Here is a 17,683-nt window from a genome sequence, read left to right as displayed (position 1 = left end):
GAGTGAGAAGCTGGATAGAATCATTCAGGTTGGGAAAGACCCTTAAGACCTCAAGTCCAGCCATCCCCAAATGCTGAGTCTACCACTAACCCATGACCCTAAGCACCACACACACACATCTCTTAAACACTTCAAGGGATGGAAGTCTTCCTGTGCAGCCCTTTCCAATGCCTGAGCACCCACTCAGTGAATAACCAATTGAAAACTCCTCTGGCAAAACCATTTCTTCTCATCCTAAGCACTACAGAGTGCTCTGACTAAACAAGTATCAGGTTAAGAGCTCTTGAAGAACTGCTCAGATTTGGAGCATGGACAGCACACTGAATGACATGTTGTGATAGGTTTGGAAAACCCATCATCCATATCTGAGGAATGTTTTGTTCCTTCTTTAGTCTGGGTGGGGACTGAGTTCATTTTCTGGGTATCTTTGCATTAGAACTAAGGATGAAGATATTGGTGTGTGAAGTGAGAGGTAAGAATGGTGCAAAAGCATCCCAGGCACAGTCCTGGGCAGTCAGTTAATATTTGCTATGCCATTGCCTGTTTCAATAAGAAGCAACTTTTTCCTCACATGCATTTCACTGGAAGCACATAAGAAACTTCTCCATCGTCACAGCTTCCATTCCATTCATACTGCTATGAGGGAGGGAGGTCCCCACACCCTGATGCAGAGCACAGACTTTCGATGGGCTTGTAGGGCCACCTTTGTTAACCAGGAACATCCACAGAGGAGCTGGCACCTTATTGCAGCGGGCGGCTGTTCTTGTGCATCCACAGGATGCCAAGAAATACAACCAACTATTTCTGTCTGTCCACTAAATGTAGCAGCTGAAAATGGGTCAGTACGTCTCGTTCAAAGGGAAGGAATTGGCATGTGGGCAAAAGGGAAGCTGTAAAAGCCTCTAAGGGTAACTGAGAGAGGCTTACCATGAACAAAAAAGGAAGACAGGATGAAAGCTCAAGGGGGATTTGCCAGATATTTCCATCCCTTCTGGGTCTAGCATTTTTGTGATTATTGCCTCTTTAATGGGATGGTATATTTTTGCCTCATCATTAACCCCAGGAAATGCTAGGTGGTGGAGCAGAGCACAGAGAAAATGAAAGAGGAACTGGAGAGCAGAGATGCCAAAATTACGAGAGCCAGAGCGCACGAGCACTCCTGCAGTGCTTTGATTTCTGCTGCCTTATGGCTGAAACGCCTTCACAAAGGGATTTCCTGCATGCTTTGAAACACGTGATGAGGGCTTCTGCTGAAGTTTAGAGATGCAATTCCCTCAGGTTTATTTTGCAGACCATGCTGGGTGCATGGAGGGGCTGGTGACAGGGGCTGTGCAGTGCGCAGGCATTTGCGTGCAGACACTTTCCTGCACAGACCATGCAGCACATGCTAGGTGACAAGGGACTGCTTTTGTTCTACTACTTACATAGAAAGAAAACAGTATTGTGAAGTAATTCTGTTTATCTTTTTGTTTTTTTGGAGAGATGAGTGCATGCAAATTTCTGAAGCAAAACCAATGCTATTTCAAAGTAATTCCTTCCCCTCTCTCCAGCGATCACCTCTTGCGTTACCTCAAGCCTCAGCACTTGTTGACTGTGCATATTCCCCTCGCCACCATTTTGGAGGCAGTTGCAAGCTCCCAGTGCAAAAGACAATGAGAGCTGAGCATTAAACCAGTGATCTCATCGCTCCTTTTCTTTCCTCTTTCAGTGCATTCGTGGAAGAAAAGCAACTCTAGAAGAGCTGCAGACAGTTCACTCGGAAGCTCATACGCTGCTGTACGGCACAAACCCTCTGAACAGACAGAAACTGGACAGCAAGAAACTTCTAGGTATTGTTCACTGTGGGGTGGGCTCCCCTTCCTGACCCCCAGCATTCACACTACTGCCCCAGTTCTGGTGACCCCTTAGTCCCACTGGTGTGAAAGGTGGGCACTTGGTGCTCCCACCAGCCCCAGCTATAGGCAGTTACCAAGACAGTTTTTCCCCCACGACTGTCAGCATTGCCTTGAGTTATACATCTTCCTTTCTTTGGGTAGATCCCTAAGTCTCAGCTAGCTACAGCTTCCTTGACTGAATGCCTTCGAAACCTAAAACCAACCTCACTGAGGAGAAAAGATAATTTAGAGTCTGTTATATCTTTGCACAGTCTGCTCTGTGTGTTAGAAGGCTCTCCTTTGCCTGATAGGAACCGGAATACCCTGCTAAGGACCTGGATCTGCAGCACCAACCAGCTGCACAGACATCAACAAATAGATGTCAGGACTGTATGGATAATCCACAAGAAAGATGCAGGGGCCTCTTAGATAGTCCCGCATTTGTTTAATTTTGGACAAGATTGTTTATTCCTTTCACTGGGGACTGGATCTTCCTGAAGCAGGGCTGCTTCTGCTATAGAATGTAGACTTTTTTTCCTTGCAGACTATCTAGAGGATGGTTGTTCAGATAGCTGTTTCCAACCAGAGCAACCAATTCACACTGATTTTGGCACCTTATCATCATGGAGCATCTTCTTCTCCCTTTGCTTTTTCCTCATCACAGCAGGAGGTAATAGGCTGGAGGGGCAGTTTGTGAAGTTCTTCTGAAGGGATCAGCAAAAAGCCAGTTCTGGAATCTAGAAGTTTACAATGTTTATTTTGGGATTAGCTTCACTTTGAATGATATAAAAAGAGGATTAACTTGATGACCTGCACATTGCAGTAGTCATAGCAAAAGAGTTGGAAAGATTTTTGCAACATATTCAGTATGTACATTAGATCCCCGAAGAGGAAAGCTATTAGCCAGTTGTTTAAACATGTAATTAGCACTGTATTTATAGCTGAGTTGCCCATCTCTTTAAAACCCAGAGAAATGAAAAATAGACATCTCTGGCTGAATGATAGTGCAATTAGTATATACAGTTTAAGAAATTTATGATGTCATATCCTTGGTTGTGTAAAACTCCTGCTTTGCGTAAGGCGTATCCATCAGTCCAGAGAAACAGGGTATAAATTTCCCCTGCAAATCTAAGAGGGCTCCTCATCTGCACTTGCACCACCTTCACTCTGACTGATGGTGATGAAGCAGAGCTGAAGATGATGACCTGTCCCCATGGATTCCTCATGGCAGGATGCAGGCAGTCCTTCAGCACTGTTGGCTTCACCGACCTGGATCAGGTAGGATTGGAAGAAGCTATGGATCACCCTACACTCACTCCTTCAGAAGCAGCTTAAAGTCAATCATTTGACACCCCTTGCAAGATGTAAATACATTTTTAGAGTGGACTGGGGTAACACTGTAGGTGTTTCCTTCTAGTTCAGATGTCACGTCCTCTCGAAATACTTGGTCATTCCCATTCAACTCTTGGCACAACCCATATCAATAATTCCACAGGTGGGTTTGCAGGAAGAAAGTTTATTGAGATTCCCACATTTTGGTTGAAACAAACCCATTTAGAGAACTCTACCCTTGAGTACTTCAGTGGGTTTGCTGTGCACCCCACATGTCTTTCAGTTACATGTTTTAAAATAGAGGAAATTAAGTTTCCTCTGGTGAATAAAAATAGTTCTAACACCTGAGGGCATTCCAGTACAAAGAGTTGCATACTTATGTGTAATTTGCAAAGAACATTAAGTTGTCAAAGGGCTGTACTCCTGATAAATCAGTTCCAAGAATAACCTATTTGTGGGTGAGACCAGAGTTTGGCTGAGGCTACAGCTGTGGCCTAGCATTGCCCAGCAGCTTTTCTATTACTGTTTGAGGCTGAAAACGTAGAGAGAACATTGAGATTGTTAGTTGCAAGGGATTTTTAGTAGCACTTAGCTGAGCTCACAGCAGAGCAATTCGGTCCCAGAAACCAGTACTTGTTGGCAAACCTGTTGGCTTCCATAGTTCTGGGCTGGAACAGAGAGAACAGCTTCTGATGTGTTGGGAATCCCCCCAAGAAGGGTGTATGTATCTGTACACATAGGTAAACAAGCCTGTAAGCATCCCCTTCTTCAGCTGTGCTCTCTTTTTGAAAGTTTAAAAGGCTTTTAAATGTACCTAACAGCTTTATGGGGTTCTTATAAATACATTTGTGGGCTAAATGTATGGCATGTTTGAAGTCTGAGACCAAAGCTTCGCATGAGGCTCACATATGAAAATGTTAGCTTGGAAGACCTGAGTGTCTTGACACCTATATGACTGCGATGGGGTAACTGCCTCTGTATAAGCTTTTTGCCTTTGATATGTCTATAAGCAAGAAAAGGTATGAGAAAACTCAGCCTAGAAGGAAGGACTTGTAAAGCTGAAAGGTGAAAACAAGGATTGCTTGGAGCAGAAGGAGACATCTTCCTCCTACCTGCACGGTCTCCCTGAGCAACAGATACGAGGCCCTGGGGCTGGAAACAAAAAGAATGCCTGGATATCAGACAGAGCCCAGGATGCAGTAAGCATGTAGTACAGGTCCAGCCAAAGAATCATATTAAAACTAGTTCTGCCAAAAAAAAAGTCTTAGTAACTGGGGACTCCTTGCTGGGAGGCACTGAGGCCTCTGTTTGCTGCCTAGATAGCTTCTTCAGAGAGGGTTGCTGTCTTCCAGTGGCATGTGTCAGAGACATTAAGAAGACTCTATCACATCTGAGGTAGAGATCATACCACTCTCAGCAAGTTTGCTGATGATACAAAGCTGAGAGGAGTGGCTGACAAAACCTGAAGGCTGTGCTACTGTTCAACAAGACCAAGACATACTGGACAGTTGAGCAGGGAGGAGTCTGATGGGGTTTAATAAAAGCGAATGGAGAGTATTGCACCTGGAATAAGCATGTACATCGCTACAGGTTAGGGGATGACCTGCTGCAGAGGAGCTCTATGAGGAAGGATGTGGGGGTCCTGGTGGGCCCCCCAGGCTCCATGGCTCTGGAACACCTCTAGGGATGGTGACTCCACCACCTCCTCGAGCAAGCTATTCCAATACCTCACCACTCTTTCTGAGAAGAAATTTTTCCTAGTGTACAGCCCGTACCTCCACTGGTACAGCGTAAGGCCCTTCCCTTTTCTCCTATCACCAGTCACATGGGAGAAGAGGCTGACCCCCCTTGGGGCATCAGGGATCTTTGCTGTGTTATATCAGAGGGGCTTGAAGGTGGCAGGCTGCACAACTCTACCCCTGGAAAGGTTGCTTTAGCCCTTGAAAGTCTCAAGATGAAGAATATGAATCCATTTATCATTTGACACTGTGGAGCTTTGAAACCTGTTGAACAAGCTTAAATCCAGGCAAATAAGGCTGCTTTTAATTTGAGGATAGCAATCATAAATTGTAGTCAAGAAGATAAATATTGAAATAATAGGTGAATTAGCAGTGAAAGATGTGACAGGAGGTCTAAAGCAGGATGAGCTAAGAGTTTTCATGTGGATCTAATAACAGAGTGAGTCTCACTGTGCACTCAGGTTGATAATACAGATGCACTAAGTCCACTCCCAGTTGAGAGACAGTGTATGTGTCTGCAGTGCATTTGACACTAGCGTGGTCCTCAGCAACGTGTGCCTGCTTTCACAACTAATTTATGCTCAGCAAAGATGCTGGTTGACACTGAAGGGAATTTTTTCTTCCAATATTGGCATGAACAGAGTCAGAACATGGTTTGGTGGAAAAAAAAACAACTCATCCCAGTTTATTTAACTGTTAGCATTCATTAGTTTTAAAGAGGTATCAGGCAAATGAATCTGGCACTGTACTGTAGATCTTTTATGGTGCTCACACGTGCATATGTTCTTCTCCCTGCTTGCCCGTTGTGCATAGATACACATAAAAGACATGTACAAAGGGTAGCAATAGAGACATGAGAGTTCTCAGTGCACGGTTTATAAATATGCAACGTTTTCAATGGATAATATTGCTGCTACACAAGCTGAGGAAGTGATGTTAGACTCATTATAGTTACAGAATTATTTCTGCAGATGGCTTTCTTCATTTTTTCCCAAATTATTAACGTTGGCTTTGCTCTTTCAGTTAAAAACATGTTGCGTTTGCTTGCCACCGGTTTATTTTTTGTCTGCCTATCTTTTATGAAGACTCAAAAGTCCTCTAGTGCCTGTGCAGATGACTGATAATTACAGGGTTTTCAAGATTTCCATCCTCTTTCAGTTGAAAGTGGTTAAAACGTTCACCTCAGACATGCTGAGCAGTCGTTGGTAGCATCTCAATCATTTATAGGCAGCATGATTGCCTGAAATGTGGAACAGTGCAGAACTGTTGCATAAAGATGGGTGATTTATAGAAGGCTTTTATGTCAGAGAGGCTTTTGAACATGTCCAAGTGTGTATATTGTTTATGCGCACGTTGTAATATAATGGGCTTGGCTGCGTGTCTTCTGAAAATTGCAAGAAAACCGTGGTCTGTTACTGTGCTCAGAAAGATTTCAGCATTGCCATAAAATTGGACCGCAATCTGGTGAACTTTGACTTTTTGACTTACTGGATATGTATGTTTTTTTTCCTACAGGTTCTCTAACGTCGATGTTTGTCAGGCTTCCTTGCGGTGGTGTCGGGGTGAGTACTCTCTTTAATGTGTAAATAATGTCCTGTTTGTTCTCTGAGTCCCATCGGTAACAAAAATCGATGCTTTGCATTCCATCAAGTGGGTAATTGCTACCAGATGTTCTCCATAAACAGGGTCTGCCTGGGGTGTGGGTTTGCAGTGACAGCCTCACGTGCCTTTCTTCAAAAGCAGTGCGATGATTTGAAACTATTTGGAGCACTGAAGCGTGGGTGACATTCATAGGCATGTTTCGTCTTTGGCTTTGGGGACAAAAAACCTCATTTCCCAGGCAGTGATGTTTAATGTCTAAGAGGTTACTGAATTTTAAAGCAGCCTTTGAATCCAAAAGTGCGCCACAACCGCACAGAAAGCAGAAAGCTGCTTGTGCTTCCTGGGTGTTTCATCTTTGGTGTTGGTGCTTCAGAGCTGCCTGTCTCGTAGCGCAGGTGGAAGATTTAGTATTAAAATAGTGATACTGAAGGACAATGTTTAAGAAGTTTCAGTTAATAGTGATTTGTTTGCATCTGGGCTGTGGTATTGTCCTGGAATGACAAGTCTCGCAGTGTAATCTTTGAGGGTTAAATTGCATTTGTCGGTATTCAGCGTCATTCATTTTTTTGAGGCTGAATTCTGAAATAAATGACTGAAATATTCATCCATCCATCACAGAACATTAGTTTTCATCTGTCAAGATTTCGTATAGTTAAAACAACACCCAAAAAAAGACATTTATTCCCCAAAGACTGAAAAGAGGGAATATCATTCCAGTGCCTTGTGCTGAAGGTTTGGGTTTATTGTTTGGAGCCTGAAACCTTGAAAGTTTTCCTTTCAGCTCCATGGTTTCTGTGCAGGGCAACACTAGAAAAACCCTCATAGAGCAGGAGGGGGAAAAAAGAATGAGAAGAGACAATAAAAGGCACTGTGTTTGAAAATTCACAGCGGTAGTTCTTATGCATAATTGTAGCTCGTGAGGTTGAATTCGGAGGTCTGGATTCTGTTATGGAAATGAAACAAAATTGTTTTCTTCCTGAGTCTTTGCAAAATCACTGCTTTGAAAATTATCCCGTCAGGAAAAAAAAAGAAGAAGAATCGGCGTTTATTCGTACCGCCACAACTGAGCGCTCGTAGAGATATTTTATTTTGTATTGTAAATATGCTGCAGTCTTCCTAATTCATGACAAATTTTTGGCTGGAGTATAAAAGGTTTGGATTTACCCTGCCCTGCAGTCAGGCATGCCATTCAAAGCAAAAAAAATTATCATTTGCAAATGAAGACTGAATGGTAACAAGTAGAGACAGTGCCTGAGCCTAACACAGTCCCACAAGTGTTGCATTAAGTCCTAAATCAGGGCGGGAAGCACCACGGCGCTGCTATTCCTGATACGCTGCTGATAAAGATACTACTTGCTGCTTGCTGGACCCCACTGAGCCTTAAATATGAAAAAAAAGAGTTTTCCACTTCTCTGCAGCGTTTCAGTCATCCCAACAGATGCTTTCAAGTTACGTAGGAAGAGCTTTGTGTAACCAGTAACTTACCAGTCATCAACAACGCGCTTGTCAGGTTTTTCATAGGGGAAAAAAAACAACGCACGGTGGTTGTTTTTGCTTGTTTTTCCTTCCCCCGGTTCCATTGGAAGGCAGCACGAGCTCTTTGTGAGGTTCTGCTTGCAGGAGAGCAGATTCCTCACTGCTTTTGGGATGCATTTCTGATTAGTATGTGTGCTGCAGCTATTTATCTGTGGGGAAAATGAGGCCACGGCATGCAGCGATGGGCTATAGCACATTGAGCACTATGCACTTGGGTGGATTGAAGTGCTTCCCCCCTCCTTTGGGGCAGGAGATCTGCACACTGCTCCTTTCAATCCTGTTTTCTGCTGTCCTTCAAAGTGTGAGATCTGTCAAGAAAGCTGGCTTAGCAACACGTTGCGTGTTTATTGAAGAAATACAGGGAAAACTGCAGTCTTTGTTAGCATGCCAGCTCTGTCAGACGCATTGCTCTTGGTTTGATTTGCTATGGGAAAACGTTGGAAGAAGCCCTACAGTGGGATTTTAGTCAGGCCACAGAGCACGCCTCTCAGTAGCAGATGAAAAACAAGTTATTTTCTGCATCAAAGGGGATGACGAGACATTTTTGAGATGTGTATGATATTTTTTTTGAAGAAATAAAATGACTTTAAAACATCTGAGCCCAGGGTAAAATATCAGTTGTGGAGAACTGCAGTGAGAGAGGAAGTATGATGCAAGCCTGAGAAATTTTCAGCATGTGAAGACTGCTGAGAGATCGAGTGCTTGTTATGGTATAATTGAATAATCTTAAATTGACTTAGCAAGAATGCTTGGGGGTTCTGCTGCTGTTGGCGGGCTGTGAGGTGTCAGTATGGCTCCTTTGATGGATTAGGAGCATCAGAGCTGTATTTTGACCCTCCTTTATTCAGGAACACCAGGTTGGCAGAACTCGACTTGCTTTTAAACAGTCATCAGTCTTCGTTTTGTCTTTTACTTACAAGCTGAGGAGGTTGTGGGGACGCAGCCCTGGCAGTGTCAGAAGTTGGTGTGAGCTCCAAATCACTTTGCACTGGTTTTACTGGTAAGGGAGCATCAGGCGCACGGGATGATCCAAGCACCTGTGGGACATCTGGTTTGTAGCCCAGAGCTGAAGGAGAAGGGATTTATTTCAAGAGAAGGGTAGTTTTCTCTGACTCTGTCACTTCATAAGTGCAGCCTGGTGAATAATTCATGGGTCACCAAGGCAGTAGACAGCTTTCCAGCTGGCTGACTGCTTCATAAGGAGGATTTGATCCAGAACACTCAATACTGTTCTGGCAAATGCTTGCCAGGGGGCTAACGTGATCCATAAAGAAAAAAATAAAGGTTTAAAAAAATCAGGCTACTGTGGAGTAAGTTGAGAGCAATCCTCTTTTGGATACGTCACTGATTAGAAGATAGGAAGCAGCAGACGGAATTGGTCTGTAAGCACATGCAGTTTGCTGGTGATGGTATGGAATTTACTCGGGGCCATGAAAACAAAAGCAGACTGCAGAGAAATATTGGTGACACCAGAACACAAAGCTAAATAGTAAGGCAGTGCACAAAATGATATGGCAGTGTCGCTTTGCCTTTTCATCTCCTCATTAGTGCTGTGAGTTAGGGTTAGGGTTAGGGTTAGGGTTAGGGTTAGGGTTAGGGTTAGGGTTAGGGTTAGGGTTAGGGTTAGGGTTAGGGTTAGGGTTAGGGTTAGGGTTAGGGTTAGGGTTAGGGTTAGGGTTAGGGTTAGGGTTAGGGTTAGGGTTAGGTTTAGGCTGCTGTGGCATTGCTCAGAACTTTGCTCAGGCCTGCCAGGTGTTCTGGGGCAAGCAGATACATCAGCTTTTATGTTCTGCTTTAAACGATGAGGGGAAGCTGTGAATTTCCACTGATTCTTTCTGCTAGCACAAGCGTTCCAGCAGGAGTTTTGTGAAGGAGCAGGAAAAGGTTTAGGGCAGATCAGTTCAGCACGTGACACCTTTTGATCTCCTTTCTAAAACAAAGTCAGGGCGTCACGAGATCAATGAGGAAAGTTTGTTGTATGGTTGGAAACTTGGTTCTTTTCCTCCTCAGTTTGTTTAATACAAGGAGAAGCCCTCACATCGTCATAGCTGACACTAAGAAACCTCCCCACCTGCACATGTCCCTGTCCTAGCAGAGAAGGAAGAAACCACAGAACCACTTGTATCAACAGATGTGAGCTCCGATTTAAACAACAGTCATTTATTCCCACTGATCTTCAGCAACATCTGCAAGAGCAGTATTTTCACTTAGCGCCATTACCTTCACTTCTCCGCAGCACACACACTTTTCTTAATCTATGGCTTACATGCACTGAGCCTGAGATAATCCAGGATAATTAGAAGAGGATTTTAGCAAAAGGCTTTGAGAGTCTGTAATTTAGTGCATGTAATCTAGTGATTCTTACTGATTTTGATCTCTTCCAGAGGTTCTTGTCCTGTTTTTGATTGCAAGCTCATGTTTAGACTGTAAAAAGTCTTCACCCTTTTCCCTCTGCTTTGCAGTCCCTTGCCGTCGTCTGTCACTGTATTTTCCTTGTTGTAATGAAACCTTTTTCTTTTAAGATCCTCCTTATTTTGTTTTGAAATAGCTGCCTTAGCAGTGCATGATTTAGTGCATGGTGGTGTGAGGAGGAAGCTCATTGGGTATATTGTTAAAGATTTCGTATTTATAAGGAGGGAAAAGTTCTTTCATGTTTTGCTTAGAAACAGAAATTCTTCTTAAAAGAAAACCTCCATCAAACTGACCTTCCCTCATCATTTGCTAATAACTGTTCATGCTGCAAAGGCTTTAGAGCCTGCAGCAGGTCCCAGGAGCTGAATTCCCTCTCCCCACGTCTGAAGATCCCCAGCTCTCCTAACAGTCCGTGAAGCAGAATCAGCAGCTCCTCTGGCTTTAGTATGACTCTCAAGGAAACAAGCATGCTTATCTACTCCTCATCCAGCACGTGTGGAAGTCTCGGTATCTCTGACGCAGTTGAATCCTCCAGTTTGGGAGAGAAAAAGAGAAATATACGCTCTTAGATCAACAAAAGGCAAGAAATATGCTTCCTCTCTCTGTAAAGTCCTTCCAGATGGTAAAGCTTGATGTGCTGTCCCAGCAACAACTCCTGTGATGGCAGCTACATCAAAGGGCTCGTCGATGGGGAAAGCCAAATAGCTTCTCTCTGTAACGAACAGGAATGATGGAGGGGTCAACAGCAGCCCGAGCACCGAACAGCAGCAGCTTTAGAGCCGGAGAGCAGCTCAGCTCGGGGCCACATTAATAACATTTTCCACCATGGCAGAGACTACACCCCTCTGCTGCAGAGTGCTGATGACTTCAGTGGGACCGTTCAAACACTTCCAGTGTAACATGATGAAGTGCTGCTTTGGATTAGGGCCCGGCAATCTCCAGACATCCTTTCTGGGAAGGTGGCTGGGTGTTAAATCCTTATCATGGAGATGTGTGCACAAAGCAGTGCCAAGCATGGCTCTCTTGGTGCAGTCATTCTCCCACTGGGTAGCTGGGCATGGTAGAATCCTTGAGACTGGCTTCTACACTGCGGGCGGGATGCATTCTCTAAGTGCTTAATTTTTTTTGCAGAAATCATCTCTCTTTAAAACCTGTCTTCCCCTCCTCACACCTCCTGGAGTGCTGCCATCACAAGCCTGGTTTCTGCAGGCGGTACAGCCTGAACTTAGCAGAGTTTGGCTCAAGCCCTGGTGGCTTTGGTGTGTTTTATGGGAAGGCTGGCACAAATGTAGATCTGAAGGTCCTTACATGAAGCTGTGCACCAGTCATATATGAGTTCTGCTTTGCACTGCTGCCTTGTTGCCTTTATGGTGAATAAATGTGACCCTGTGCAATTCTGCGTCCAAGTGAGAGACCTGGTACTTGGAGGCCAAAGAGGGAGAGGATACCTCTTTCTGTTGCTGTCCTGCAGCATTTTCTTTCAAGACTAAGACAGATGGGTTAGATTTGCCCATTCCAGACTGCACGATGTAGCTGTATCCTCTGATTGAAGCAATTAAGGAAAATGGAGCCACCACAGAGTGGCCCTTCCACAGTATAAGTGAGGCAGCAGAGTCCTAACAACCTTGTCCTTCTCCAAGATACCAAGAGCTGAAATTAACATTGCTGATACTGAGGCTGTAATTTTCTTTGTAAAAGCCAAACCAGTATTCTCTATTGCTTAGGTTAGGTGTGTCTGCCACCTGCAGACAGCATCTTCTGCAGACGTGCTCCTGACTCCTAGCAGTGTTGCATAGAACTCAAACCCGTTGTACTTCTGTTCCCTTGTTTCTGCTGAAACTGATGAACTCAGGGTTGCCCTGGCACTGTTAGTGGCTAATGGCAACTTCAGAACTGTCCTCAGAGCAGCTGGTGCCAGAAAGCATTCCCAGTAACAGGCCTGGAATGATTTCCACTGCCTTCAGCACAGCCACGAAGGAGGTGGTTCAGTGTTGTGTGGGGTGACTTGCATCTCCCCACAGCTCAGTAAGCAGGTTGGCTGCCAGACAAAGCAAATAATCCATTTCTCTCATTCTCCTTCTCCATTGTTTCCATAAACGCTCTCAACACGTAGCAACATGTGAAAAATAGCTGGTGATCCTTCACACTGAGAAATGTTGCATTTATCTTGTGATGGATAGGAGGACTGTACAGCAGAGCTTTCCTGACACGGGATAGTCCCAGCAGTGTGAATTTCACAAGGGCTGGGGCTGGCAGGAAGAAAACAAGCTCCGCTTTCATCACAGCCTGCAAACAGGCCAGGGTGCTGGGGAAGAGATCCAGGCCCCGCACAGTTTGTCCCCCCACAGCCTCCAGCTGGATTGCAGCAAAAGCTATGCAGGCATCTCAGCATCTGTCTTTGAACCCATCCCATCTTTGTGCAGTCGGTGGGGTGAATGTGGTAAAAGCCAGCACTCCCTGCTTTTTGTTTCGGTTAGGGCAGGATCTTGTAGCATAACTGCACGGAGAATGCCTCCTGGATGCTGTGCTCCGGCCTGCTGGCACATCTTCTGGGGGAAATGGAGGATGCTGGCACTGTCAGATATTCAGCACTGAAGTAGATGCCTGTAGTCAGCACTTTGATGCTGAAGGTTTGCTGTCAAGCTTTGGTGATATGAGAGAGGTTTGTGTGAGCATAGCTTTACCCAGCTGGCAGGGCTGGGCTGGGCAGATGTTGTTAAAAAGTTAGTTATTAAGCAGCCCTCTTGTGGTGCTTTAATTAAGAGAATTATTGAACTGTTCCGTAAACCTCTTATTTCATCTGGGTTCTGTTTCCTCCAGCAGTTAAGGGCAAATACTGCTGTGGTAGTAGAAGTGTTGGTAGGAGACACCTGCAAAATATGATGCTGAATTCCCTCCTCTGTTAATGCACTGATTTCTAGCATCTCATGAGTATCCTTTGTTGGAACAGCCGTTGGTGTTGTCACCTTTAGGTGATGGCAATCATAGCAACAGTGTTGCTGAGATCATTTCAGCCAATTCCCTCATTTAATACATTCAGGTAACCCCTTATAAGACACGGGTCTCTGTTTCCTGGCTGTCCTCACTGTTGCTAACAGTGGTTCCTGTGTGTCTCACTTAGGTCGACAGTGACACAATCTGGAATGAAGTTCACTCATCTGGTGCTGCTCGTCTGGCTGTGGGCTGCGTCATTGAGCTTGTTTTCAAAGTGGCCACAGGAGAACTGAAGGTTGGTATGACAATAAGCAACACTTTGCTTTGAAAAGGGCTGTGTAAGGGAACAGCAGGGCTCGGCTCATGGCTGTGCTGTGCAGGAGATCCAACAAGCTTCATTTTAATGGCACCATCTGGCTTTGGTCATAAAAATCTTTGAGGATATCAGCAAGTGAACAGCAGACTCCTGGTGAATGTTCTTACATGCTGATTAAAAGGAAGAAAGAAACCAGAACAGCAAGCAAAATCCCTGTTCCAGTGTTATCTGAGGGTCTTGCTGCTGGCTTCAGCTGGGCCAGCCAGTTCAGTGACCTCATGCAGAGTTTATTTTTCTTTTTTCCTGAGTGGAAGGAAATGCTGTACCACCCTGTTTCCCTAAAATTCATGTGGATATCTTCCCCTCCAGAACAAGGGAGTATATCATCTGCTGCTGTGCAGGAACCATTGAGGACCACTACATAATTGCAAGGCACAATTAGTGCTCCTGGCTGCATGCATCCATCGTTGTGAGATGAACCTTCCTACCTGTCTCATTTCTTCCTTTTCTTATTTTCGTGTGTAGAACGGATTTGCTGTTGTTCGGCCTCCAGGTCACCATGCAGAAGAAAGCACACCCATGTAAGTACGCATATGTGCTCTATGATCTGGCTTCAGTGTTTGTCTGCTGTGTGATTTACAGCCTGAAAAAGGGTGTTTGTTAGTTCACTGTTGCAGAATTTCTTACTGATTAATATGCAAAACGGTGTCATATTCAATGTTTCCTGTAATTCCCCTGAAGAGGGCAAATTCTTGCTTTGTGCTTTTGGGTGGGTAGTTCTTAGCATGAATCGACATGACAGTCATGCCTTGGAATAACATTGCTGCTTTTATTTATTCCTGTGACTTGTTCTAAACTCATTGTTAATGGCTCATATAGTGTAAGGAAGGCAAGAATACCATATCTGCGCTCTCCAGCTGATGGCATCTCAGCACTCCAGGCCTTGGTTCTGTCCCTTCTTTGTCCTCCTTGCCCTGTCCTCCCTGTCCCCATCTCTTGCATGCAAGCACTGGGGATTTGAGGGTCACTCGTGGGCAGCTGGCCCCCAACAGCATCTCACTGCACTGGCCTTGGGAGGGAAAGCATTTCCTGAGGGATCACAAGGCACGTGCTGCTCTGTGGCTATTTTGTGTTTCTGAATGAGCGTCTTCCAGGAAGGAAAGCAGAGTGAAAGCAGAAGAAATGTCTTCCTACTGTGCTATGTCTCACATGATAGGTGCACTGGGACCAAGGAGACCTATATTTAACACCTCTCCTTTTCCTCTTTTTTTTCTTATCACTTCCAGGGGCTTCTGCTATTTTAACTCTGTGGCAATTGCAGCCAAGCTGCTCCAGCAAAGACTGAACGTTAGCAAAATCCTCATAGTGGACTGGGTGAGTAAACACCACTTGTTACCTTCAGGAGAGCAGGTGGAAATTGTTCATGGGTTTTTCTTTGAGTTTCATGTGAGGCCAACCCAGGCACTCTGTGAGTGGAAAAAATCTTGTCTGTGGTCTGTAAGCCAAGATTTGTTTGCTTGGTTCTTTATTAAAAGAGGTTTTAGCTTAAATAAATATATAAATAAATAATCAAATAAAGCTTGTTAAAGAGCCCATAGTTTTCTGAGTAGAACTGTAATTGGTGAGTACTTGCCTTCTAAAACAAGCCGGTAACACAGACTCAAGGGTGGGTAACTGCAATCTGTGCTGTTTTGGTTGGGATCTTAACTGCTAGGATCCACCCCAGCTTGCTTTCTGAGGTATGAGGACTGGTTTCTGAAAGGGTTGGGCTGTCCAGCGCAGCTTTACTCTTGCCCATCCTGCTATGAACTGCATTTCTGTACCAAGTGGAACCACAGGAGAGGGTCTTGGCAACAGGTTTATGTCCCTTAACATCACTGAGCCAGACCTGACTTGTGCTGCTCATCACCCTACAGACTGATTAAAGGTGTAAATTTGGGGCGACTAATACAGCCCTTCCATGCCCAACATTCCTCAGGATTAGTGATGAATATGGTTCTCTAAACCCAAATAAATTGGTCCTGCTCTCTGTTTTGGTAAGTGCTTGAAATTCTGCTTACTCCCATTTATCTTGCTTGTTAAATGAGAAGTGCAGTCTGAAGCTGGCTGTGCAAAGCAGATTACACTCGTTTGCAATGAGCTGTTTCAGTTAGCTCAGAGAAGCACAGAAAACGAAGCTCAATACCAGAGGAAACCCCTTTGAATCCCAGGCTGATGCTTTTAATCTTCATTTTGAATGAGATGCTAACCTTCATATAATGCAATCTCTGTCCCCAAAGGATGTACACCACGGGAACGGTACTCAGCAAGCTTTTTACAACGATCCTAATGTTCTTTATATTTCACTACATCGCTATGATGATGGGAACTTCTTTCCAGGCAGTGGTGCTCCTGATGAGGTAAGAGCGTGGATCTGCACAACACCCTCCCACATCCAACAGGATCTCCTCAGGGTTACAATTCAGGTGCCCCTCTTGAGGCCTTCTGCCTGAGTTAGGTCCAGAGGGCAGCTTCTGCCACTGCTTCCAGCCTTGTGCTTGTATGTGTCTGATTAGTAGTGCATTGCCCACATTTGTGGGCTCGGTGTGTTCTTGTCCAAGTCCTCACAGCTGCGGGCATCATGGAAGCTGGCAGGAGAGCACACACCTTGGCAAAGAAGCTGAAAGGAGTGAATACAGTCAAGCTGCCCAGTCCTGATGGGGCAACCTGTTCCAGAGCTCCTTGCCAGCTGTCCCAGGCAGTGCTTTTGTCTCCAAAGAACAGGACTTAGCGTACTTTCCCTGCCTTCCCCTTAATGGACATAAGACATTTCATGGACGTGAGGAGAAAAGATTGGTCTGTGGCTGTGCCACCAGCACAGTGGTCAGCTTTCCTTGCACAGCCCTCAAGCCCGTCTGCTTCTTCTCCTGGCCCAGCAGACACCAGTGCTTGTCTCCAGCTGCTTGGTGGTTTCTCAGACCCTGCTGCAGAAGGGCTGGGCAAGCAAAGGTGGCAACCCATTCTCCTCCAGGCTGATGCTCCTACATCCATCACGTCCTTCCTCACCCACCAGGCTGAAATTGAGGCATGCTGCAAATAGGAGGCACAGAAACAATCACAGTTTGAAGTATATAGCCAATAAAACCTTCCCCAGCCTTTAAGGTATGGTGTTCATTTGAGCTGTAGTTTTGTCATAAATTTAAATGTTCCATTATCATCCTTCGCATGTGATTTATCAGAGTTAAATTCTATCAAATGTGTAGTTCTGTGTTCTCTGAGGCATTCTAGATTACATCTGGAAACTCCTAGAATTTGTTCCCTACCCGTTTTACATTTTCCCATCCAACAAACATCGATGTTTCCATTTAGATTTCTAAAGAAACTGAAATGTAATGAGATACTCCTTCATGACTCTGCTTGTGTACTACTCTATAGCAAATGCGCAGCAGCTTTTTGGGGCAGGCACTTAATTTCTGCCTCAGACTGCACAAAGGTCTGAGACCTACTTCTGCAGCTTTATCTAGCTGAACTATCTGGCTGTGTATTGTATAACACCATTCACTTTCAGGTCTCTTTCACATGCCAAGACCTAAACAAAACCATGGTCTGTAGGAGAGCAGAGCCCTGTGCTGAGCTGGCAGCAGCACTGCAAGGGGACATCTGTAAGGTCCCACCCAATGAAGGCACCAAGCACAGGCTTTTAGGATTCCAGATGAAGGGAAGCATAACCAAATGGGTTACTAGAAGGCTCTAGTTTACTTTTAACTTCTCACCTTTCTCTGTTATTTGGAGTGCATGGAAGAAGTGCATCTGCAGAAGGGGCAAGGATGAGGATGCAGTTGTGTCCCTCTAGCAGTGGAAATGTCTGTGAATCATATTTTCCCCCAGCAGAGGGGGAGCTCGCTCTGATTAAGATTGTATTGTTTTATTTTCTAGTTTCAACTATAATAAGGCACAAA

The 17,683-nt window shown here is 44.8% G+C and overlaps 1 protein-coding gene across 26 annotated transcripts in view; it reads left to right on the top strand.

The window, feature by feature from the left end:
- Positions 1 to 17,683, top strand: part of HDAC4 (histone deacetylase 4) — a 182,875-nt gene that overhangs the window by 149,215 nt on the left and 15,977 nt on the right. For all 26 annotated transcript variants that reach the window (XM_085553661.1, XM_085553651.1, XM_085553659.1 and 23 more), the window contains 6 exons: positions 1,709 to 1,829; positions 6,461 to 6,507; positions 13,617 to 13,724; positions 14,271 to 14,326; positions 15,032 to 15,119; positions 16,025 to 16,144. In XM_085553661.1, the coding sequence (XP_085409787.1) occupies positions 1,709 to 1,829; positions 6,461 to 6,507; positions 13,617 to 13,724; positions 14,271 to 14,326; positions 15,032 to 15,119; positions 16,025 to 16,144 (540 nt within the window). The remainder of the gene's footprint in view (positions 1 to 1,708; positions 1,830 to 6,460; positions 6,508 to 13,616; positions 13,725 to 14,270; positions 14,327 to 15,031; positions 15,120 to 16,024; positions 16,145 to 17,683) is intronic.

Source organism: Coturnix japonica, chromosome 7 (genome assembly GCF_054131305.1).
Source record: "Coturnix japonica strain WE chromosome 7, WE-NBRP24, whole genome shotgun sequence".
In the NCBI taxonomy this organism is placed as follows: domain Eukaryota; kingdom Metazoa; phylum Chordata; class Aves; order Galliformes; family Phasianidae; genus Coturnix; species Coturnix japonica.
The sequence above is the reverse complement of the archived record's forward strand: the minus strand, read 5'-3'. Positions and strand labels throughout refer to the sequence as shown.